The 26,504-nt window shown below is 41.6% G+C and overlaps 1 protein-coding gene across 2 annotated transcripts in view; it reads right to left on the minus strand.

Annotated features, from left to right (window-relative positions):
* Positions 1-4,407: 4,407 nt before the first annotated feature.
* Positions 4,408-26,504, minus strand: part of lrp6 (low density lipoprotein receptor-related protein 6) — a 54,532-nt gene continuing 32,435 nt past the window's right edge. Inside the window, exons 8-23 of one of the 2 annotated variants that reach the window (XM_036577121.1) lie at positions 24,797-25,013; positions 23,269-23,558; positions 21,795-22,021; positions 18,849-19,033; positions 17,906-18,232; positions 16,636-16,838; positions 16,120-16,331; positions 15,226-15,416; positions 10,497-10,706; positions 9,722-9,847; positions 8,976-9,212; positions 8,688-8,798; positions 8,308-8,538; positions 7,872-8,008; positions 6,391-6,488; positions 4,408-4,923 (exon numbers count right to left, since the gene is read on the minus strand). In XM_036577121.1, the coding sequence (XP_036433014.1) occupies positions 4,623-4,923; positions 6,391-6,488; positions 7,872-8,008; positions 8,308-8,538; positions 8,688-8,798; positions 8,976-9,212; positions 9,722-9,847; positions 10,497-10,706; positions 15,226-15,416; positions 16,120-16,331; positions 16,636-16,838; positions 17,906-18,232; positions 18,849-19,033; positions 21,795-22,021; positions 23,269-23,558; positions 24,797-25,013 (3,303 nt within the window). In that variant the 3' untranslated portion in view covers positions 4,408-4,622. The remainder of the gene's footprint in view (positions 4,924-6,390; positions 6,489-7,871; positions 8,009-8,307; positions 8,539-8,687; positions 8,799-8,975; positions 9,213-9,721; positions 9,848-10,496; positions 10,707-15,225; positions 15,417-16,119; positions 16,332-16,635; positions 16,839-17,905; positions 18,233-18,848; positions 19,034-21,794; positions 22,022-23,268; positions 23,559-24,796; positions 25,014-26,504) is intronic. The other variant, XM_036577122.1, reaches the window with a different exon arrangement.

The raw sequence follows: 26,504 nt of genomic DNA on the forward strand, positions 1-26,504 counted from the left end.
CCGCAATCCCTGAATGAAAGGAATGAGCAACCCCAAGTCCCCCTTTCTAACACACACACACACACCACACATTCCCTTCGCCTGTCCTCAACATTGACGTCATGGGTTTTTTTTTTTGTTCTTGACACACAGCCTGGGTGAAGAAACTCAGCAATGCAAACTGGGGCCTTCCAAATCTTCAGTCTGCTCGTGACCGTCTACGGTGGTATGAGGGATAGAAGAAAAAGAGGAGGAGGGAGAGCGAGATGTAAGTCCACTAATGCCACTTTAAAAGGCAGACAAAACAATATGTAATTATGGCCTTCCTTCATATAAACACATCTGAAGTCTACGTTTAACCCCACTTCTGAAAAGCCATCTGTGACAGAGTCGCACATCAAGTGCTTCATAATGTTTATATCTGATTATGCAAAATGATTAAACACAAACCACCACCAGCTACACAATAAACGTAGCCTCTCTCCGTCTTATACAAGTCAAATACAAAATAGAACACTACATACAAGTCAGCTTAGTCCCACTTCCCTACACTGCTGTACTGATTAGGCCTCGTGTGCAAATGTTCGAAATGGCATCAGTAGCAGAATGTAAACAATAGGCCTAGACTGTATTTCTCTAAAGCAGCTTGGCACAAATTATCATCTGCCTCACGATCTGACACAGTGGAATGCACTCATGAGCTGAGTGTTTTTACACCCTGTACTGTTGTGCCCCCTACTGGACACACATAAGTGACTGCAGTTGGCAAAAAGGGCACAAAAAGGGCTTCAAAAAGTGGATCCTTCCTCCTCCGTCTACCGCTGTTATTACATTCTCTTGGAATGCATGATATCAGAATCATATCAGTATCAGCAGATGTTTCCATGGAAAAAGAAAGATTGGCTTTGGACAGATGCTTATGTGATATCGTATTTATTGTACTCCAGGGAGGACACCTTCTGCATTTTATTTATTTCACTGCATTTGTAACCTTATAGAAATAAAATGTTATATTTCTGTAGTGCTACACTGCTAATCCAGGTAGTTATAACATTTACACACTGGCACACATACATGACAAATCGCCAATATCTGCATGGGCCCACAATTCCCATATCGGCACATCTCTAAATATTACGCTGATCAAATTGAGAAGACATGCACATGACATTTTAAGCCAGGCAAACAAGGCTGAAGAAAAACTCATTGTAAAAATTCACTCATTTTTATTAAAAAAATCAACATTTCATTTGTTACAACAGCTTATAGTAGTTATCGAATGGGCTGTACATGTCCATTTATACAATGTTTTACATGTAAAGCGATCAATGTACAAAAAGTAGAGTTAGTGGAATTTAATGAATTATGACTAACCAAATGTTGGTCATCTTTGAATATATATCCTTGCAAAGCACCATGGTATCAAAAACGAGACGATGAATGACAAGAAAAAAAAAATACATCAACAACAGGCCCCACTGTCCTTCCCTCTCCATTAAAACTCTACACCATCATCCTCCATCCAGGAGCCAAAGTGCTTAACGTTCCATCCATCCATGGCAGCATGTGTCAACTTCCTGTTTAACCATCATTTCCTCACTTCCATCACGCCCCCGCCTCCCCCCCCACCCCAAGCATTTAACATGTTGCCTCAACGGCCTTTTATTAAAGACATCACAAGAACAAGGAGAAAAGGCTTTTGCTTCAATCCAAATGAAGCCTTTAAGTGAGGTGAAATGGCAAAGCCTGATACTGACAGTATTTCATACCTTTGGTAGCCCCTCAACATTTAATTTTGTTTCGCAAAACCATACATAGCCACATACGTACACAAAAGCTATAATGGCAACAGATTAAACGTCCATTTTTTTTTTCTTCCTCACTCATTCACACACAATTACTCTCTCTCACACATTCACACACACTGTTTTCAGGTTAGTGTGCTGCTGTACCGGTAACTGCGCTGAGGTGCTGTAAAGTGCAGTAGGAGGATGAGATGACACAGGACTGACCCGACTTTGGTGGAAGGGTGACTGCTATGAAGTTCTTGCAGAAGAGAGAATGTTTTAAAAGGAGAAATGGGGCCAGATCTGAGGTGCATCTGATTGTACCACATGCTGTTCTTGATTACATTTTGGAATCATCACAGTGAAGATGCAGTGGAGGCTGGGCAAAAGAAAGGCAGCAATGTGATTGTACAGATTTGTTTAAAAATATCTAAGAGACAAACATATGTGCACAGCTCAACCCCATTGATTGGAAACTGAATCAGCTGGACCTCTGTATAGACAAAGTTTTAAACAAAAAACAGGGCATGAACTTACACTGGGGGATGTAATTTAGCCCCTTAAACGCTCATGTTGAATTGCTCAGTCTAAAAACTACGTAATTTTCATATTGCATAAGCCTAGGGGTTCAGAGGTAAAAATACAAGACCCAAATTAATATCAAACATGCCAGCTTGACGAGCCAACTCAAAACTTCATTTTGTATTTATAAATGTAAACCAAGAGTATGGTATCAGACCACGGGCCCAATACAGCCCAAGCGTACTGTCCACATAGCTATGCCTGTGGCTTAAACGTTTGTCTGCAGTCTCACCAAAATCCCTTTAAGTGGCTCCCCCAGCATACAGTGTATCAAGTTGTCAAAAAGGAGTTACAAAGGTTATAAAGGAAAAATTACAGAATCTTCATGCTGGTGTATGTATGCATCTGAGAAAGAGAAAGCGGGCAGACAAAATGCACAGACAAAAGACAAAACAAGCACACAAATCAGGCAACCACAATCACACAAAGAACAATCTTTGATACAACACGGAACTGGAAAACGACCCAGGCTTTTGAGTTACAAGACAGCAGACAACCTGCACAGACAAACACCACAAAAGGCCTTTAAAGAGAGCTATTAGCTAAATAATAATCCTTAAAAAGACCCCACTCAGCCACAAACTGAAGAAAATTTGAACACCCAAGTCTGGCTCTCAGAGTAGTGTTGACCCAACATGTTATGATCATATACTATACACAGACAATCTCTTTTCATGCGAATCATAGACTGCACAGCATATAATCATAAAATGATTTAAGAATCTATATTGGATTTAGACCAGACTGTTTGAGATTTAAGAACGCCACAATTTTCCTTAACAAAACAGGAACATTCATGGAGTTATGTTCTTCGGCTTGTGTTGTTCGTAGTGGATTGTCACCGTACTTTGTCAAATTTTTTTTTAGAAAAATAGAACGAGGCATATATTCAGAGTATATGGCGTTATGGTTTAAGTACCGCAAGGATATCATCGAGAGATTTACAATGGTTTTCATTCTTTATAGCTTATAAATATGGTATCTACACAATATGTGGTACAAAAATATTTTGACATTTTGCGGGCACTGGTGTTCTAAAAAAGATGCAAAATGATGTAAAAGAGTTTGTTAGAAACTGGTCAGGCACAATAAGCTTGTCCTTGATTGTGTACTGGGCTTTTTTTTCTTAATTCCTGTAAAGGATGAACAGTGCTGAGGGCTGGCGAAGAGATGGCAGGGAGAAAGGACAGCAAAAAGAGAGATGTTTTGGGTTGTGCCCTTCAGCACAGACTCCTCTACAGTTGCAGTCAGGCATGTTGGGAGGAGGAAAACGAAAGAAAAAAAGACCAAAAAAAATCAAAATCAAAAAAAATAAAGATTTTGGTTGATTGCTCAAGACCGTAGAAACTTCAGTCCACTGGCGAGTGATGCTAAATCACCACATCTCCCTCTTACATGGCAAATGGGGCTGGAGACCCTGGAGCTGCTGAAACCAGAACAGTCACTGCTTTACCTTTATGATAAAACCTCGATACTGGATGTCAACGAGTATCAGCAGCACTTTCTGTTTGGCCAATTTTGTCCTGTTCTTTTTTTCCCCACAGTTCTGATAGCTTTTTAATCTAATCTTTTTTTTCCAGTGTTGTGGCACTGTGCCTTTCCATAAATACAGAATGAAAAAACAAGGTGGGAAAAACAGAAGTACCGTTCTGTATTCTCCTGGTGGACCAGCTTCTAGCTGATTAGAAGATCTAGTGTTTCAGCTTCAGACAAAATGGCTGCAAAGCACACAGAGCTGCCCAGTGTAGTACCAGTGAGAGCCATCAGAGGGAGCCATTCGCCTTCCATCTCCATCCTCTCCCTGAGCAGGATGGCATTACTTGCGTTATTTGGCATTGGAAATTTAACCACCCGCAGTCTTTTCCCATGTTTCCCGTAAATCCTTCCGCCTCGAAGAGAAGGTAGTTTGATTCCGAACTCCTGGATTTAAGGCAACATATGGATGTTTGTGTGAATTTAATAAAACTTTCCTTTAAAAAATGTACAAATTTCTTTAATAATACAAAGCTCTATGGCATAACCAATAAACGCTGTATAGAAAATATATAAATATGCTTTCTTTTAAATGTACAAGGATCTGTCAGCTCTGTGCACCAAAGTCTCTCTTCTTTTTCTATTTCTTGCTCTGTACAGAACAGCCTTTCAGCTCAAGCATCAGTCACTTTCTCTTTTTTTTGTAAAAAAAACAAAACCAAAAAAGTTCATTATATGCACAATTGCTATTTACACCAATGGGGTGATAAGGGGTGGGGTTTTGCACACGATTTGCAAGGCTCATGATGAGTCTGTGCAGGGCGAGGGGGGAGGGGGATAGAGGTGGTGTGAGTAACTGCGCTCTGTATAAGGAGATGGAGGGCAGCTCTCGCAGTTCTCCTCGGCTGATAGGTACTGGCTACGTGGGGTGGGGGGAGGGGGAAAGGGCTCTGAGTCATAGTTGAGGTCGCTGGTATAGCCCTTGGCCACAGCGCTGGAAGCTGGTGGGGCCCGGCGCCCCGGTGTGTAGTCACTGTCACACACATCTGTGCTACACGGTGTGGTCGGAGGGGCGAAGTGGCGATAGCTGTATGGCCTATAGCTGGGAAGACAGGGGTTTGTAGTTAGTTTAATTACAACAACAACAACAACAACAACAACAACAACAACAACAACAACCATCATCAAACAACAAATACACACAAAGGGTGGCTTCAAGATATCTGCTACTAATGTTTTGTACTGTAACAAACTTTTACCCATTATTACAGGTTTTCTAGATGCATTTTTACAGGTAACTGCAGGTCATACCACATAAGCAAGTCTGGTACTCATTACACAGCCTGAGGCAAGCGTGTTTTAATCTTTTTTACCTTATTAGTTCATATTAAGCATTATTTATTATATCACTTAAAAGGAAAAAAATACTTATTTTCCTGGAATACTACATAAAAATGTAATGACTTCTGGCCATCTCTTCTGATTTTTGGCTACAGCACCATACACCAGAGGAAGAAGGGGAATAATATTAATCAATATTAATATTAACCTATCATCAAGCAAAATTGCTCAGCTAGTTCGGTGACCCTCCATAATACTGTGTTTCACTTGGAAATATGTCAGAACACCAAGAAAAATGAGTTATGATTTGCAATTCATACTGACTTTAAGCAGGTGGTCTGCAGGCTGCTAAGTGGTCAATTTATAAAGCGGTCAAAATTTATAAAGTGGTCAAAAATATAAGCTTCCATTACTTGTTAGCTACATTAGCTGTGAAGTTATAGTTACAGTGCCAAAACGCAGATTCAAACTTTGGACACCAAATGTCTTAGCTGATCAACTTCATTTGGAGTAAGGATAAACCTGAGCAGACGAATTCAGTAAAACTGGAACACTTTCTGGTAAACGCACTAGAGCATACTCATAAAAACTATACACTTGTGTTTTTGTGAATTCATACATGCCTCCCATATGTAAATGTGTTAAAATTGTACTGAATATTTTTTTCTTAGGACATTATGGACCCTAGAACACAGTTAGGCAACATTTATCACTTCAGCTGTTTTTCAGGTAATGTGGGACAATGCTTTAGTCTCAAGAAACACATTTACAATGGCTTACGGGCAGTACAGCAAAATCCTATGTAGAGCAATGAAACACTTCACATTTGTTTGAATGTATAACAACAATGAACTGAACTAGCCTCAAATTTGTAAAAACAAGGATGGATTTGAGCAACAACCTTTCTGACTGAGTCTGCTCACTACTTCAATAATGGCTGCTTTCCATTCCTATGTAGTCTATACATTCTGTCCTCTCTACACAGGGTTTCAGTTCTTTTTCCTTCATGCTGTCTTTTCTCTCTGTCCTCTTTTCCTTGAAAACTGTGTCCAACTTGACCTAACATGTTGAGCAAAAGTGGGACAGTACTTAAAAACACACATGGCCACATGAACTTTCTTGTGCATTTGCGACATAGCATTAATTGCCACAGGTCACCGTTTTTAATCCCAGTAAAATAAAGCCATGCAGTTAAATGATCCAATCATAGCAAGTCACCCTGCATTACCTGTATGAGCGATGTGTGGAGGGACTGTTGGACGAGTAGCCAAACTCCATAGTGTACTGAGAGCGAACTGTAGCAGGAGAGGGGGGAGGGTTAAGGATCTGCAAAAAGAAAAGAGAGGGAAGAAATGGAAACAGGAGAAAAAGAACATTAATCTTGCACATAAGCCTTCCAACTATGCGTGTATTTCTCATGGCGACACCTTAAGCTTTAAAACTTAAAATGTTTTCTTTATAGCATCATTTAAACGTTGCTTGGGAGTTTTGAAGGCTGTTAATCAGTTTGCACACTCCACAGTTCACCCTCCTTCTACAAGACCCTGAGATATCATAAAACAGCTTGTTCAAGAAGACTGTGGTTACGTTTAGGCATAACAATGGAAAGAGAGCATTTGGCACAGCCATAAAACTGAGGTACAGATTGCTCAAATGGAAGGAACCATTTGAGTGGGGTGGGTAAGAGTCACAAATGCATGGCATATTTTCCCTCTGGCAAGTTGGAATAACACTGCAAAGGTCATGCTGTTGCCCAAGCAAAGTATTAACAAATTACACTTTCCTTTGGCCGGCAGCCTCTGAGGATAAACCAAATGCACTAAACTGAATAGGACAAACATTTGTAAACTCGCAAACAGCCACTATCAACACAAGTATCTACATCATAATATGGAAATTAGTCTGTTTTACTGCCCTTTGATGACGACACCAGCTTCACACTACGCTGAACAAATAAGAGATGGAAATATGAGAAGTAGACTATGAAAACTGAGATGCAAGTGGTCATAACTATCTTACATTATGTTAGTTTAGGTTAGCTGTGTGAGAAACTGGCACATCACAGCAAATCACATTAATGATCTGGAAAAAGGCCTTTTACCACCCTTGCAATAAGACTTATTTCTAATAGCCTGTTTATGGGGTTTTCAATGTTATGTTGGTCAAGCCAGTGATGATGAACTTTTTACTTTGCCAGATTTGATTTAACATTACCCTACTTAAACACAAGATGATTTCAGACAGATAAATCACACCCATTCAGTCCTTCCCTCTCTGTTTTCATTCTGGTAAGTCTCTCTCTCTTTGTGTATGTGTACTAAGACTACAAGAAAGTGTAAGTCATTTTGTAAAAGGATGTATTTGTTTCATCAGCCTTACTCTAATGGTGTTAACAGGCTAGGTAAGGCGATATAGACTGCGTAGTATTACTTTCTCTGTTTACTTTTTTCCTTCATAGCAACAACCTTTTCTTTCCCAAATGGTCCTGTGTCTCTCCCATTGTTGAGCTTTTTTCAAAGTTGAACTAAAGCTGAAGTTATATGAAACTAGGACTGGAACTTTAATGCTCATCGTGCTTTTAGGCTTTTCCTGCAGCTTGTTTGGATGTGTTCTACAAAGATAAATTGAAGTGAGCTCTTACTTTATTTACAGTATTGTAAATACGTGAGGTGTACTTGAAGAGCTGATATAAAGTTGCTTTCTGCTTACAGGAGGGAAGTAAGTGCCCTTGGTGCTGGACGAGCTGCTGGAGGAAGCTCCTGTTACGTGGGCACGGTCATATGGAGGTCCGCTGCTACCACCCATTATACTTAAGGAGCCAATCACAGATTTCCCACGGGACATGCCTACAAGAGAGTGCATAAGACATTGGTGAAGAACAAGCCAATCTGATAGAAAAAGAAGGAATGGAGACTAAATGCAATCGCAAAACTGTTTCAGTTGCTATCTACACTAACATGGCTAAGCCTGGCCTTAGATCCACCATTCTTTCCATATACACAAGTCAAACTACACACAAACATGAAAAACTGAATATAGGAGGGGGTGGCCCTTCATGCCCTTTGTCATTTATTCTTGAATTCGTAATTCATTAATTTTACTTCTATTCTTCCTCCTGTACTCTCAAGGGACCATCAAGTCTCACCTGGCAGAGAGCCTGACAAGGAGCTGGGGTGCGGCACATAGCCTAGTGGCACAGAGGATGGTCCGTGCACTACAAAGTCGTTGGTCATGGTCTCACCGTCGTCCTTCATCTGTGGGCATAGCACCCGTTGGCACACAAAGTAGACAGCGCCTACGACAAACAGGGTCATCACGACACCAACGATGGAGCCGATGGTGTTGGTGGGCTGCGGGGAGGGCTCTTCAGTGGGGTCTGAGAGAAAGAAATTATTCATTTATGAATATTATTACATTAAACTCATGTTAAATCCTATCTGCAAAGGCAAGACAACTGCCCAATAAAACATTCTGTACTTTCAGACAGTAACAGTGGGATAGAATGTAGTTTGAAAGTGAGCTTACAGCAGCCAATTTCATCAGAGTTGTCCATGCAGTCCATGTTATGGTCGCACTTCTTGTGTTTGCCAATGCACTGACCATTGTTACAGGTGAATTGATCTGGAGGGCAATAAACTGGATGGGAAAGACAAATTTGTTAGTAAGCAGACAAGCCCTCTTACAGACAGTGAAACTGAACAAAAGTCAATAAAATAAATAAAATCACGCATAAACACAAGAAGAGAAAGAAGTCCAATTTCCTTTCAAAATTTACTATGTGACTAAAAGCAGTAGCGCCTAGACAAGGTGTACCTTCGCATTTGTTCTCATCCGAGCGGTCCTGGCAGTTGATCTCTCCATTGCAGCGCAGAGAGATGTCCACACACTGCTTGCTGTCACACTGGAACTCCTCATCTGAGCACACAGGGCAGTCGCGCTCATCACTCTCATCATCGCACTCGGCGAATCCATCACAGCGCCATGCCTGCGGGATGCAGTCCACCTCACCTGACGTGCATGAGAACTGCACCGGTGAACAAGTGGGTGGCTCTGGGGGAACCACGAAGCGAACAGGTCAGCACTGGCATGGCACAGCTTTCATGAGGTTATCTGGACTGGTTTGATAACACCTCCACTTTTCAAGCGCATGTATGTATGATACTGAACTTTTTGCCCTTCATGCCTTTAACATTGGGCTTCAGGGTTACAGCTGAAAATCAAGACAGTTGGCTAATACTATCACATTTAGCTTTATTACTGTGCACTGTCCCTGATTATCAACATAAAAACTAAAGAAAAAACACAAACATACTGACTGACTAATGGTTGAGCTCACTGAGAAACAGCAAACAAACTGGAGGCCTATAAGGATTTCAGTGCTCTAAACTGATGTTTATTTAACCCCTTAAGATTCCAAGCTTGTTACATACTAAGGCTTATTATTCAGTAAGTACAGGGTCTTCAATGTAAACTGGCTGAGCTATTCTCAGGTTATAGAAGTGTATAATAAACATTGGGCCCACCGGTGGGCCATTTAAGGGGTTAAAGAGTGATATTACCTCCACACGAAAGCTCATCTTGCAAAAGAACCAGGTGAACAGGGCAGGAGCAGCGTGTGGTGCCGTCTCCCTTCACAATACAAATGTGGGAGCAGCCTCCATTGTCAGAAGTACAGGGGTGTTTATCTGGAACACAGAGGAGGAGGACCATCAGGTCTTGCTTTGGTTTTAGATGTACTTATTTTGGAAGATTAATGATGGTTTTCAGACATAGGTTTGGCTTTTCACATATGAACGTCATTTCCCTGGGGCAGATGTCTGGATCATTTAGGGAGACAGCACAGTGTATGTTTATATGTCACAAAACAACATGGGTTTTGATGCTGGGGAGAGAAACATTTCACATTAGAAAAATGCCGGAGTTCCGACAAAGCATGCTTAACAACCTGAAGTCTAGTCTTGGCTTTCTTTTTAATAGGGATTCACCACTGATTATGATTAGGTTTAGCCTTTTGCTGGAATTTAAGCTCTGTGTGGCTGACCTTGTAGTAGATCTTACTGACAAACAATGCAGTCAGCGCATATCTTGTTTACTGATGAGATCAAGTGCTCGACCCCAAGAGGCAAAAGTATTTCTTAAATAAACAAACTTTTACTCAGTGACTGCACTGATGGTGAAATGAGTCATTTGTTCCAAAACCACACTATAAGCTCAAGAAAGCAGCACAGTTTGTTTCTGAACCCTGTGGAAGGGTATCAAAATGATCAGAGTCAAAAGAGGGAGGACTCTCTGTCATCTCTTTCCATTAAAGTGTTGCAGGGGGTCAAAACTCACTGTACTCCTCCATGTCGAGCTCATGAACAGCATGGATGTCTGTCAGAGAAGCAATGCGCGCCTGGATCTTGGTGCGGCCCTCACGTGTCGTCTTGTCAATTCGCTCAATCATCTGCTGCTGTCGGTCAATCCAGTAGAGGTGATCTCCAAACACAGTCAGGCCGACTGGCTGCAGGATGTTCGAGTCCTCGATCACGATCCGATTGGCACCTGAAGGGAAAGGCACGGCAACAGGGAAGCAGAGAGAAGGGACTGATCAGGAAGGACTATGGGAAGGGAAAGGAACCCACTGGTCTACGGGGAGGTTCAGTGTGTGTGGGAAGCAGCAAGGGACAAACACGATTAACCAAAAAGGGAAAGGGGATATATTTGGATAAGCGAGTAAAGCTCAAGCAAAAGAAGTGATTTACGGTGTTTTGGCAGTGGGGAGCATTTGCGTAACCTTCTAATGTGTTACAGCAGAGGGGAAATCATTTTTGCATGATGAGAATAATGACTAAAATGTGTCTGAATCCTGGCCAGACCTCACAAAAGGGGAGGACAGCTTTTGTGCAGCGATTCAGGGACCATGAGTACATGGTGCAGAGAAGGCAACACCAAAGCACTCTACCTGTTTTTCCTTCAAACTAGTAAACACAGGCATTAAAGTACATTTTTCACCTAGCCTGAACTAAACTACTGATTTTAAACCTTTAGTTTAAAACCCTTTAGATTTTAATGGTGACAATTTGAAACAGTGAAACAGACCAATGACCAACACCCAGTAACAGGGTGTTGTGTGCTGTGATAAGCCTTTAATCTAGTTACTGTCTTGTTTGTTTCTGTTCTGTTGTACAGCAACGAAACAGAGTTCACTTTGCACAGCAGGCTACGTCTCATAACTCGCTAAAATGCACTGCACTCTGCTGGGGAAAAAATGAACACAGAAAAAGCTATATGTAGTTAAGTTAAAGGATGAAGAATACCTGTCAGATAGGAGATGTGTCAGATGCGGATATTTCAGAAAGGGAGAAAGAGGCTCCTAATTTTACAAACTTTGGAAATACACAGAAGTGGAGCATTTAACATAAATGTATTTTAATGTTTATTAAAACTGAATGAGCTGTAACAATTCTATTAAGTCTGACTGAACATTATATGCCTCATACTGAATACCTGACTACAGCATTAACGTAATACAATATGTATCTGCTATTTCTCCACTGCATATTCTGATGTGTAAACACTATCATAACCAACTCCACAGAAACTCTTGTGCAAGTAGTCAACTGTGAACACATCCACTCCAAATCTACAGATCCGAGGCTAAGCTTGGTAGGGTATTTGGGGTGGGCTGGTGCATTTACTTCTGTAATACCCTGACTGCAAAACACATTCCAGTGGTGGTGGGGGAGGCCAAAGGTCGGGGTAAGCACGAAGCCTTGTTGTTAACACACCAAGTGTGTGTTTGCTTTGAAGCCCCCCTGCCAGAGCTTCAGCCTGTATCACTGTAGTCCTGCTCCAGCTGGTGTGGTGTACGCGCGCAGGACATGGGGTGTGCTGGGAATGTGCTAAGCACGAGGCAGTGGGCCAAGCACTCTTTATCAAAGGGATCTGCTCATTGGGGGGGAAAATTTTCTTAACTTCTCTTAAAAATAATTCTGACGATAGTTGTCACTCCTGAAATAAATATTATATTTCTTCTAAATCTTCTATATTCTTCTAAAGATTCAGAAACTGTGGCCGACAAAGTGCCTGCTGGTGTTCACTTGGAAGCTGCTGAAACAAGCAAGCTTGCTAGCTAGCTAAAATGTATTTATTTTCCTTGACTTCCTAGTTAAGGTTGGCTTACTACACACGCTTTACTATTTTACCATCACTGACAATTTTTGTTTAATAAAGTTTTTTGAACATTTTATAGCTTTTTCCTCTATTTTTGCATCGTCATCAGATGCAGAGCGAATTAAACAGAATCTAAAGCGCATTCAAAATGTCTCTTGCACTGACTATAATGGGCTGTAATTGACTGAATAGGACTGACTACTTGACTACTTAAGCCCACTTAAGACGTCTATCAAATATTCTTTTGAGAAAGTCTTTTTTTTCCTCTCAAGAATCACATTTAAAAACATTATGAACTTCAATTTTTTTTTGTAAGATACTTTGAGGTTTTTTCCCCACTGAAGTGCTATCATGACTCCAGACCCTGGTCTGTAAGCTCTCCTGTTTTCTCTACTGCTCACCTCATTTACCTGCCAATTGAGTACTCCATGTATCTGTGTCTCTCTCTAAGAATGAGGATCTGGCCTAAACCGGCAATTTACAGTATGCCCTCTTAAACAGAACATCAGCCATGTTATGCTAGTGCAACTCAGAGTCTTTGGTGAAGCCATGGGGACTGGTGCACAAAATCCAATGCAAACATTCCCCTTCTCTGTGTGACCCACATGATGTACGTGCTCATAAAAAAGGTGTCGGGATGTGACGGCCAAGTTCAACACTTCTGACACAATTATAAAGTGGGGAGTTACTCAATCACAAATATTTAAGACCTACATAAATTTGTCTTCATAGAGGACCAATGTGCCAGTTAAGCTCCTTTATAAGCATACCTTCTAAACAGCAGCCAAATATAAAAGAGCTTTTTACTACCTCTAATGCTCTGCCAGATGCATCTCTCACCATGTAGTTATATGGCATAGTTATGGTCACACTACACATATTTAACACAACCCTGTTTCCAAAAAAAGCTGGGACCCTATTTTTCATTGAAAATAGTACAAAGACAACATATCAAATGTTGAAACTGAGAAATTTTGTTGTATTTGAAAAATATATTCCCATTTTGAATTTGATGCCAGTAACATATTTCAAAAAAGTTGGGATGGGGGCATGTTTACCACAGTGTTTTATCACCTCTTCTTTTAACAACACTTGCGTTTGGGAACTGAGGAGACCAACTGAGGTCCCAATGCTGTTTTTTGGCCTTGTCCCTTGCATACAGAGATTTCTCCGTCTTCTCCGAATATATTTTAATGACACTATGTACCATAGATGATGAAATCCCCAAGTTCTTTGCTATTCGCTATTTCATGTTGTTTAAGAAAGAGAATGTTGAGAAACGTTATTCTTGAGTTGTTGGTGAACCCCTCCCATCTTTACTTCTGAAAGACTGAGCCTCTCTTGCATGCTCTCTTTATACTTAATCATGTTACTGACCTGTTGCCAGTTAACCTAATTAGTTGTGAGATGTTCCACCGGCTGTTTTTTTTTTGTTTTAGCACTATGCCACTTTACCAGTCTTTGTTGCCCCTGTCCCAACTTATTTTGAAATGTGTTGCTGGCATCAAATTCAAAATAGGCATGTATTTTTCAAAAAATTATAAACTTTCTCAGTTTCATCTTTATCTAAATATAGGGTTTAAATAATTTTCAAATCATTGCATTCTCTTTTTATTTAGGTTTTTGGGAAAGGGGTTGTACAATTACATAGTTAAACACACAACCCGATCAGCCATCACATTAAAACCTCCTTGTTCCTACATTCACTGTCCATTTTTGTATAGCCCACCTGTTTCTCTGCATGCTTTCACCTTTTAAAAACTATGTTCACTCACTGTCCACTCTATTAGACACTCCCACCTTGTTGGTCAACCTACAGCCAACAGATGTAATGTCAGAGTAAAAGTGAGCTCATCGGGGCTCCCGAGTGGCGCAACCGTCTAAGCGTTGGCCCTATCATCAGGAGATTGCGAGTTCGATCCCTGGTGATGCTACAGCCATCCGTAGCCGGGAGTCACAGTTGACCTCGCTCTCTCTGGGTGGGTAGGATGGCCCCTCCTTCTCCCCCCATCACTCAGCGCGATGCTAGTCAGTGCAGGCGTCTGTTAGCTGACGTAACAGATCTGGCGGTTGGCGCTTTCCTCCGAGCGCGTTCGGCTGTCCAATGACGTTGCGTGAGCGGCAGCTCGAAAAGAAGCGGTGGTTGGCTTCACAGGTCTCGGAGGAAGCCTGTGTTAGCCTTCACCCTCCTAGCGTTGATAGCATCGTGTGATTGGGGGAGTCCTAACTAGCGGGTGGAATTGGAGACGACTAAATTGGGGAGAAAATCGGGTAAAAATTTAAAAGTGAGCTCATCTGTTGTTGCGGATTCTGTATGTTATCCTTTAGTTCTTCTTCAGTGGTAACATGACCCTGCTGGCTGGATATTTTTGGTTGGTGGACTATTCTCAGTCCAGCAGTGACACCAAGGTGTTTAAAAACTCCAGCAGCGCTGCTGCGTCTGATCCACTCGTACCAACGGAACACACACTAAACACACTACCATGTCAGGGTCACTGCAGTGCTGAGAATGATCCACCATCCAAATAGTACCTGCTCTGTGGTGGTCCTGTAGGGGTCCTAACCATTAAAGAACAGGGTGAAAAGGGGGCTAACAAAGTATGCAGAGAAACAGACGGACGACAGTCTGTAATTGTAGAACCAAAAAGTACTCCTATATGGTAAGTGGAGCGGATAAAATAGACAACGAACGCAGAAACATGGAGGTTTATATATACAAAAGATATACAGACAGGCGGTGTGTGTGTGTGTGTACCTTTGTTTGTATCATATGAAGCTTTTTCCAAGTGGTTTGGCAGCCTTATTTCCATCTTCCAGATGCACTAAGTGGAACGCCATTTACTTCTGATAAAATCCCCAAATAGCTTTTTAAAGATTTCAAGGCAATAACCTTTCCCTGAAGACTCACCAGACAGGTCACTGCTCTCAATGCGGCGCAAGTCCATGTCCACCCAGAAGAGCTTGCCCAGCTCGTTGTCAATAGCCAAGGCAACAGGCTTGCCCAGACCACTGAAGAACAGCACCTCTCTTTCAGTGCCATCCAGAGCCGCTCGTTCGATCTTAGGAGAGCGCTCCTGCAGATTGGTGAAGTACATGTACCTGTGGATGACAAAAGCAGATAGCACTAGGGTCAGATCAAGAGACAGGCAAAAGGTATCGGGTCTATTAATTGACAATGATTTATAGAAATATATAAAAGGCTTTTACTCTTTGTTGCTCATTAGTATTTGTATGTGTTTAGTACAAATACTGAACAAGCTAAGAATCATAAGGCAATCTCAAAACATTTAAGCACACAAAGTCAAATACAAGAAAGAACTATATACTATGCTTACAATGCTTCCACAGTTATATTTTAGGCTTATGTCTACTTTAACCAACTTAAAGAAGGTAACAACCAAAAACATGACAAATCAACTGATGTTATTTTGTAAATATTTCTCCTTTCAGAGTAATAAATTTTATTGCAACAAAGAGCCACAACTTGACCCACAACTTGACCTTAAAGACGCATTCTAATTATAAAATAAAGCTCTGCAATTTGGGTTCAATGGAAGTTATTTGGCATAACTTTCTAGCAGAAGCGAGACCAAGAAATGCATGACCTTTTATTACTAAATATAGCCAAACAACCAAATGACCGGGGAAAAAAAAACAAAAAAAAAAAACATAACTTCCTTACTGGAAGCATGCCCAAAAACAAAGAGCCAAAGCCATTGTTTTCTTCATCTGAGTACAGAAAAGCACCAAATGAGCCTGGAAAGTAAAGTATATATTCTGGAATATCCTGGAAGCTACTCACCCTCTCTCTGGGTTGACCACGATTGCTCGGGGTTTGTCAAGCTCTCCGCGAAGGACAACTCCCACGCGTGTACCATCAGTACGGGTAACATTAATGACGTTGGTGACCTCACTGGTCCAGTAGATGAAACGGCTGTAGATGTCAATACTCAGGTCGAATGGCTGCAGGCCGAGGTTGTGGCCCCCCAATGAATTGGACACCACAGTCATACTCTGAGGGAAAAGAATGACCAGTCTGACTCGGAAAGGCATGCAAATTTGACATTTGGTTGAGCCCAAGCTGACCAATACTGTCACCATTGCCATTGCCCAGAACCGTATGCCAAAAGAACCTTTGTGTAGTTAAGTGGTTCTCAAGTTACCCTATTTTAACGGGTTATTATAAAGCACTTCATTAATGGAGCCAGGTGGGTCACAGCACAGCAACACACAAAAGAAGAATCACTGGGATTAAAAAGTATTTAATTAACAAGAATTAGCACACAGTTCTATTGTGCACTGATGGCTTGATGTTTACCTGATTGCCGTTTTCTTGGGCACGACGAATGACGTTCTGTTTGGAATCAATCCAATAAAGCTGCTTGTCGAGCGGGTCATAGTCGATGGCTCGAACATTGCGCAGGCTGTGAATTGGCAGGATAATGTCAGGGCTTTGTTGCTCATCCATCACCATGCGGTTGATAGCTGTTTTCTGGCTAAACAGTAGAAAGGAGGTGGGCGCTGAGGGAGGAAGAGGAAAAGATAAAAATTGCGAAGTTTAAAAACAAGGTCAAAACGTTTAAGAACATCTTGCTTTCTAAACATGGGCAGATGTAGATAAGACTGCCAAGCTTTAACTGTACAAAAAAAATCCCCTTTCAAAAAGTAGCACAAGCTGTGAATGAAGAAAAAAACTTTCTGTGGATGCTGTTCTTCTACCATGTTTTCCTCTGGATTTATAGCACATTACATACTGCAGTGGTATGCAAGTTCAATTAACTCCTTTGAACTGGATTTAAAAGCTCTAGCTGTTAGTATGTTCACCCAGTGACCTCTGCATGACCAAATCGGTGGTGGGAGTAAAGAGAGTAATCAGTCACCATGGTGGCTATTACAATAAACACACACATGCACACACCTCCCCAGCGCAAATGCATACACACACGCAGCCCTCGCTGAGCCTCCCATGGGAGAGCCGCGGCGTGATTCTGAAGTGTTTTTACTATGTCAGACACGGCGAGGGAGCCGAGGACGGCTTAAACCAGGCTTTGGTTTCCCAGCGCCTGCCAACTTGGCAGCGGCTCGGCCAACCGCGAGAGCTTTAAAAAGAAAATAGCCTGCAGAGAAGCAGGCAGGCAGGGAGCAAACTCTCTCCATCTCCAGGAAAAAGGCCTCTACACTACCCTTGCAAGGGCCTCTCTTAGCTCCAGAGCTACACGCTTCCTCTTCCCTCATCCATCCAGAGCCTCCCTAAACCTCACACAAGCTACTCTCAGCTGTACAGGACAGAGCAGAGGAGAGAACTTCTGGTAATACACACATCATATTCTAGCTATGAGCCTGGGCTACAGCAACACGAAGAGGGCAATGCTTCTGAATATAAGCAATCATCGGAAAAGTTCAATATAGTTGGGGGAAGAGTAAAATGCTGAATAACTGCCAACCCAGTCTTGCAACAATGTCCAAAATGAAGTTGTGAAACCTCAACCACTGTGAGACATAAAGTGAAATGTCTACCCTATTCTGATTCAAATAAATGCATGAGGAGTGAACAAGGTTCACAGTATTAAGGCAGTCATATAGCTCACCACTGCAGGTTTTGTTGTCGTTATTAAGCGAATAGTGGGCTGGACAGCCGCATACATAGCTGCTAACAGGCACAGCCAGGCAGAGGTGGGAGCAGTGGCCGTTGGTGGATGCGCAGGCATTCCAGCCGCCCTGCCGCGATGAGTGGAACACGAGGATGTCCATCACATAGTCCAGATGACCCTGGATGAGAGTACGATTCTGACCGCTGGTCTTGTTAGCCCGCTCGATGCTGCGCTGGCTCCAGTCGGTCCAGTAGATGTAGTCCTGGTATTGCGTGAGGCCAAATGGGTGAGGCAAGTCATCGGCAATCACTTCACGTTCGAGACCTTAAAAAGAAGGAGGGTGCGTTAGGATAGTTATCAAAAGTGTGTGTGGGGGGAGCCATTATCAAAGTTATTCAGCATCATTGATTGATTAGTGTACACACAGAGCCAAAGGGAGAATTCCAGGCCGAGACTCCTAGCATGTTAGTGCCAACAGCTTGAGTTTCCGGCCTTTTTAACTCCCTTTTGAAGTCCCCGGCTCCCCCATCCACTATTACCCAGCGGCATAGCAGACTCAACCGGCTAATTGAGAACATATCTGCTTTATGTAAGCTAATCACTAAATGAGGCTCATATGAACATCGGTGTGTTAAATGAAAATAAAAATAAGAAAGAAGAAAAGGGAAGACAAAAGCAGTGTGAACAGAAATGATTATACAATGAGATTATGGATATTTATAACTTGTAGAAAGGGCAAAAATCTACCACACAATGTCAGACTTTCTACAGCACGTACAAACTTCGATTTTAGCTAAACTAACCCAAATCAACATAATAGTGGATTGATGCAACACATTTAACAATGCTGGCAACATGGGATATTTCAAATCCATAAATCCAAGTAGAGCCCCATAAACTGTAAAAGTAAATGGTTTAACCAAAAGGAGACGGCAATCACCAAGCATGTTGGATGATTCGATGAGCGTCGTATCCAGGTCAGTCCAGTAGAGCCGTCTCTCGGCGTAATCGATGGTGAGACCGTTGGCCCTGCCCACGTTGGGCACCAGCGTTATGCGGCCTGTTCCATCCATGGCTGCTCGGTCAATCTTGGGCCTCCCACCCCACTCAGTCCAGTACATGAAACTGCGGGGGGGTGAAAAATATCATACTAAGAGATTGCAGTGGTTATGTCTGATTTCTGGTTTGTGATTAAAGCCCTCTGTCCAACTACCATGCCAAGAAATGGCACGCTGGCAATATATATACACACATACGCATGCACAGTTGCACTCAAAACTATTCAAACCCTTCTGACACTGTAAGGATTTCCAAAATCAAGCTTTTATGACGACCCAGACAATTTTTAAACCACCTGTGTAACAATAAGTGACCTATTCAAACTGATAGTAAAAATGTATGATGTCATATTTGAGTAAAATGATATTTTCTTAATAGAGCCATTTCAAAATTATGCAACCCCTATTTCATATCGGTGTTTTTTAAATTACTTCTGGTCTATGAGGCTACAAAATTGTGCTACAACACAATCAAAAGTAATTGCATATTGAAGCTTGGTGGTCCCAATAAGACAATGGCTATGTTTACACGCAAAGATTTTTGCCAATCCGATTGAATACAATCCGATTACAGATTCAGACTGAGGTGTTTATATGCACACTCTATTCAACGATTTGATGGAAAATCTTCGTTTACATGCTCACTACAAGTAATCCGATGCAAAATGACGCGCATGCGTGGAGTAGCGTTTAGAGTAAACGTTACCATGACAGCGAACATCACGTGAGGTCCAGTCCGCGTGATATGAGTTTCCAGTTGGCGCGCTTGTGTTTTAATTGCTTTAAAATTATGTCAGACTCAGGAAAACGTCCTTCACATGTCCTTATAAAGGAAGCGGCGAGAGGAAGACGGCGTGTTCTGAGACTCATAAGCTAGACGTCCGTCCCATCACCGTCTTTTAAAGCTCAGAGCATAAACTTCGTCTCCTCTGCAGACCCGTTTCTGCTCCGCCATGCTGAACGGTATAAACTTTCGCCATGATGCGACGCACATGCGCAGAACATACTTACACGTTCCGATTGGGAATCGGATTCAGGCGTTTACATGGTTATTATTCTTATATTTAACGGATTATTTAGAGGTTTACCCACCTCGTTCAATCGGATAGAAATTGTATTCCGAATGGCCTCAATTGGACTAGTCTATTCCGATTGAGGTGTTTACATGGACGTGTTCTATTCCGATTGAGCTATTAGTCGGATTATTAACGGATTATCAGGCTGCATGTAAACGTGGCTAATGATTCCAAGCATGTATCGGAATCATCCAAAGCTCGGTCGAGGGATCGCTCCTTGAATGGCCATTTCAGTCCCTGGATTTAAATCCCACTGAAAATCTTTAGTGGGATTAAAAGAAAGCCGTGATGGCACAAAAACCAAGGAACATTAATGAGCTAAAAGGTTTTGCACATGAAGAATGGGCAAAGATTCCAACAGAGAGCTGTCAAAAGCTTGTGAGCACCTACTGGAAGCATTTATTGGAATGCAAAGGATGCACCACAAAATACTGACTTGAGGTGCTAAATAAATTAACTTGAATTTATGTTCTCAAAATCACTTAAACATGTTGTAACCAACCTTCTTTAACTGTTTACTAAAGGCTTGGTTAAAAGATTTTCACCGCCCCCCCCCACACACACACCCCAACACACCCACACACACACACCTATACAGATGTTGAGAGATTTGTGCAATGATAAACAGAAACTAATACAGGCCAACACTGCTATTAAATTAACAGCTCAATCAGGAACTGAAGTAATGCTTTGCAGTTGGGAGGTATTTGGCCTTTAATCTTTGAAACTTCATTTTAGAGAATATTTTAAGAGGGCTTGAGTGCTATTTAATAACCTGCACAACAGTAAACCGATCATTACCTTTGTTATGGCTAATAGCCTTGCCAGCTAAAATGGAGCTCTGGTGCCAAAACATTTTGGTTAAGGGTCATTTAAATGGATATCATACCCGAGACTGCCATTACCAGAAAACAATCCTTTGGCCCTAAACAACAGCTTTTATCTGAGAGACAAGTAAAAAAATATAGAAAGGCTTTCAATTACTCATAGTGCCTAACGGTTAGTACTGATCAGTAGTATGCTATGGCTGTCACGATTGCTCAATTAAAAGCTATTACCCTGCTTAAAACAAACATACAAATAGAAAACAAAATATACATTAACATTCCTGACAAGATTATATATAGCCACACTCAGGTGAAGATTCTCTACAAACCAGAGACACTGGAAGTTGTTCTGTGCGTAACTGAAAGAAGAAACTCACACACTTAAAGTTACAAAGTGAGGGTATAAAAAGTAAATGTCTGCAACTGAACTATTTACTCAAGAAAATCACTGTAAAACTGCACCACACAAAGTAAAGAATATGCCACCACAAAATCTCTTAAGCTTTATGTATTCATGTTTAAATAGATTTGATGTATTTGAGCCAGTGTGTAAACTGAATGCACACCATCGCTAGCCTGGCACTAACATGACCCTGAAAATTCCATAGAAGGAGACAGCAGAGATTAGCATTATTGTGGCAGTGGTACTCATATTGGGCTCTGTATGTTGCTTTGACTGAACAGTTGACTGTAGCCCTCTTGTTCAAATAAACAATGACAATAACAATGACTAAAAACTTCTTATACATAGAGTCCAAGTATCATTTAGCCAAGCAACACTTATGTGGCAATATCAATGATTATGTACACACACATACAACCATACACACACCTCTACCTATCTACATATTAACATACACAAACAAAATTAAGTACATATATACACACACATGCGTGGATATATCAATCATCTCTTTTCTCTTACCCTTCAGCAGGGTCCAGTGCCAGCGCTCGCGGGCTGTCCAGGTCCTTCCACACCAAGACCTGCCTGTGTTGGCCGTCTAGTTTGGCCACCTCAATGCGGTTAGTGCCTGTGTCTGCCCAGTACAGGTTCTTGCCTAACCAGTCCACCGCCATGCCCTCAGGGTAGTCCAGGCCGAACTCCACCACATGCTCCAGAGCACTGCCGTTCATGAACGCTCGGCTGATGGTCTGTTGAAGGACAAGGCAAGAGAGAACACAAACCACATCTCATTAATAATCAACAAGACCTTAAGAAAACACTACCCTTCTCAGGTGTGACTGCTTTGATTTTAGTTCATGAAATAGATGCTTGCTGACTCATCACCACTGCCTTTCAATTCAGTTTACAAGCACCAGACACTCCCGTACAGGTGCACAATGACTAAGGTGAGATGGAAAGGAAAAGCATGAAGGGGGATGCTGCCTCTTTAACAACAAACCATTTCTCTCTCTCTTACAGAGAGAAAACTGACATTCAAGGTCTGGGTTAGTCTAGTACATAGGAGGGCCCCAGACGCCTCGTTAGAGAAATGAAAAACAAAACCTTTGACAAAAGAACTACGGTAACTCCAGCTGCTGGAAGACCCGAAGCAAGGTCACACACACAGACACACACCTACTGTATCTCCCAACCCCCATCACACTTGCAAACACATACATACACAAAACTTACAAAATTAACTGAACAAGTTTAAACACAAACACACAAATAACACCATCTGCCAGAGTACGCTCAACTAAAATGAAGCAATTTCTGCATCTCTCTAAAATTGCACTTATACTGCCCCCATTCTGTCTGTCTCTAATGAATACAATGTCCAAAAGACCAGTGTTTCTGTCTTTTTTCTTATTTTTTGTTTTGGGGGGAAAGAAACTGAACCAACAAATTAATCTAAAATAAGAACATAAAAGAACTCTAGCCATACTAATGCTGAAATCTTCAAGTTTTACTGAGCAGGTGTGGGAATATTCAGCTAGAGAGGGCTTAGTCAACTACAAGAGTTTTGCAGTTTTTATTTAATGGTCTACCTTACTTACCAAAACTACTTTGCAGAACTGCAGAGTGCAGTAATAAGACACTAGAAATACTGAATACACCATCCAAGGCTTACAGAAAAAAAACAAGTTCAGGAGATATGAGGGAGATTAGGGGAATATGTGCGAGGGAGAAGGGGAGAGAGAGAGGGAAAGGGGGGAGAGAGAGGGAAAGAGAGAGAGAAAAAGCCAAACAAGCAAGCGAGAGAGAAGTGGGGGGGGGCATCAATTATTTCCAAACTGGCATCTCCGGGGAGCCCATTATTGAACCATGCTTTGGGCAGAGAGCCAGCCAGTCAAAAAGAAGAACAGGCAGGCTCCTGTGTGTGTGTGTGTGTGTGTGGGTTTGTGTGTGTGTGTGTTTGTTCACACTCCATGCTCATTCTCATTCTCATTCTCACCTTCAGTGTGATGTCAGTCCAGTAGATACGGTTGTCTGTGACATCGAAATCCAGCGCGGACGCTTCCTTCACACCAGACAGCGGGATAGCCACGTTGTTATTGTTGGTTTCCAGGGAGATACGCCTGATGTCACTGTGGCGGGAAAAGAGCAGGAAGGCCTCAGGCACGATGCAAGTGCTCATGTCAGCAATGAGCTCAAGGCCGATGGGGCACGCGCATGCCACACCCTGCGGCTTGTACAGGCACAGGTGACTGCAACCGCCGTTATTTTCAGCACATGGGTTCGTACCTGAGAGAGAGAGAGAGAGAGAGAGAGAGAGAGAGAGAGAGAGAGAGAATAAGAATGAGGATGAGGATGAGTGTGGGGGGCAGGGGAATGTAGTACCTCAGTCTTGTAATCCTCTTGGAGGCAAAGGGAAAACAACAACAGTCTGGATGCAGGCTCCCACCATCAGCTGAGGTGAAGTGCTCAATTATTAATAGGCAGACAGCTCCCCATTTCCCCAAGCAGCCTCCAGCCTGCACTGCCCACAGATTCAGCTTTGTGATTACTGCAACACAGACTTTTCACTGCCTACTCTCACAGCTAGAATTATGCTGCCAGGAAATGTTGAGGAAAGATATTTTTAAAATGCCTCACATGTTCCACATTTTATTTAAAGGGTCTTTTTATTCACAGATTAACCTATTTTTTGCATCAAACAGGATGAACCAATATAGAATTCCTGGGCTGATATGACAACTAATAACACTTTGTTGTAATGGTACCAATAACTGGTCTTTTCAGACACAAAGCACCTTATCGACCTGGCCCGCAACTCACACACACTCACGTGTAGCAGGCTGAAGATTCTCCACAAGGGGGCACTATTAGCACTAAAATAGCTTCTGGTGCTTTGCTGCAGTGACAATATACCCTTGTTTTACTTTTTAGATATTTCTTTTTACACCGTTTTCAGGCTATAATGAATATATTAAGTGCCACAAGCATTACACTCTAAAAATCATAGCCACATCACAGCTAAATCAGACATGACAACTACTGTAAACATTCACATTATGTAAATATTTTATATTCTTTTGCAAACACTTTTTACAATGGGAGGTGAATGAAGGTAACTTCACAAATCTTGTCAAAACACTAGTTTAGTATAGTTGTGTGTATGTGTATACTCATACTGACCTAATTCCAATATGTGAACAATAATAACCTTTGCCCATTTACCAGTTTATACTAATCACAATAATATGTCACCATATATTATGCACCCCTACTTCAAAAAGCTACTGGTGCATTCATTTGTTTATGTTGTACAATGGCATTAACGGTAGTTTACTGAAATGCTAAAGCGGAAAACAAATGTAAGCAGGCATGCCACTTGCTAGGCTTCCAATATATGCCACCCAAGTAGGTATGTTATTCCTTTAAGCGGGTTATGTGAAATTTATAACAGGCTAACAGTTGGTTACCAACTGGATTAGCTATGGCTCCTTGCATTACTGTTCGACAATCTGTGGTCTACTTACCAAATACTTGGTGCACATACGTGGCCTTCAGGCCCATGAGGTCGGGCAGCTGGTCGACAATCACTTCCCTTTCGGCAGTGCGTTTGTGAACACGCTCAATGCTCCTGAGTTGCCAGTCGGTCCAGTAGATGTAATCACCAAGGAGTGTGAACCCAAATATGTGAGGGAGTTTGTCTTCAACCAGGATTTTCCGGCCTGTTCCATTCATATTCATCACCTGAAAGATGATAAATGGATTGAACGAGGGGAGGAGGAGGAAGATGAGAAAGAGCAGTGAGGACTGATATAATCACTGATATTTCCAAGATCCACTTAATGACATTTACATTTTATGTTTACAAGTGTTTAGACAACTGCTCATCAAAAGTTAATCCTGAAATCAAGGGTATTAATAAGGAGTTTTCTCTCCCCACCAGTCTCTACTTTTCTTGGAGGGCTTTACACTAGATGTTGGAATGTTGTTGTGAGGGGCTGACGGGCTTTTTACAAAGGCTTTTATATAAGAGGTTCTTCAGGTTGATGGAAAATTTGCATGACTGTGCTATACATGGTTCTATATAGAACCTTTTTGAAAAGTGTTCTATATAGCACCCAAAAGGGTTCTTTTATTGTTACATGATAGATTAACCTTTTTATGTGCTATACAGAACCATTTTCAAAAAGATTATATATAGAACCATCTACAGCACATTTTCCATCAGTCTGAAGAACACTGCCATGATGCAAAGAACCCTTTAATCGTGCAAAGGGTTCTTTAAATGTTCATGGTTCTATCTTTTTAAAGAGTGTAGCTGGGACTGACAGTAATGCGTGAGAGCTGAAGCTTAATTTTGTGAAATTAAAGAACATAATAAAAGGGCAGTTCAGTGAAAGTTGTGGTGGTGTATATTGTCACCTTTAATATGGTCATGAAACTTTAATGTAGAAATAAAGAACAGAACTGTGAATGTCACAAGAACTTGCGAGGCTGTTTAGCTTAGCCTATTGCCTTCTTTTCTGAAGCAATTTCCCTGAGGCTGTTTGCAATTGGCTGTTGTGCCTTATGTTGGACAGCACAGACAATTTTACTCATGTGTTACTCTTGATACCTGAAGCTGTTTTGTCAGATGCCTGAAACCTGATGCTGTTTTCTGAGGATGTCCACCGTTTCATACAGAGTGCTTTCTGCACAGACAAGATATCTGCCTGCAGCACCAAGCACATGCAACCAGCACAGCACAACAGCTGCGTTTACAGAACCTATGCTAGGTACAACAAATGTGGTATTAATGTAGGTCACATAACCCAACATGTGTAAAAGCTCAAATACGTTCAGGTATGGAAACAGTAAGTTTAACCTGGTGGTAAATGAGTTTTTACCAATCACTGGGTACTGATACTGCAGTAACTGTGTTAACCGCCACCTAACACAGGCCTAACTAAAAGTCTTACAATACTTCTCTCTTCTGTCTACACAGTATGCAGCCATGCATTAAACAGATATTAAAGTCTCATTAATGAAAAAAAAAACAGCCATGATCAGGTGAAAAGTCATGGATCATTGGGAGTCCTTGTGAATGTTAATCAATAATGCTCAGTAGGGTACAGATTTTCTCTGAGCCATACAGGTCTTATCAGCAAGTACAGTGCAGATTAAGTATGTGACTATGATTTTGCAGGGTGGGGGTATATTAGTGAGGAAATCTGACTTCAGAATTTTTTCGGTGTT

This window comes from Colossoma macropomum, unplaced genomic scaffold (assembly GCF_904425465.1).
Source record: "Colossoma macropomum unplaced genomic scaffold, Colossoma_macropomum, whole genome shotgun sequence".
NCBI classification, from domain to species: Eukaryota; Metazoa; Chordata; class Actinopteri; order Characiformes; family Serrasalmidae; genus Colossoma; species Colossoma macropomum.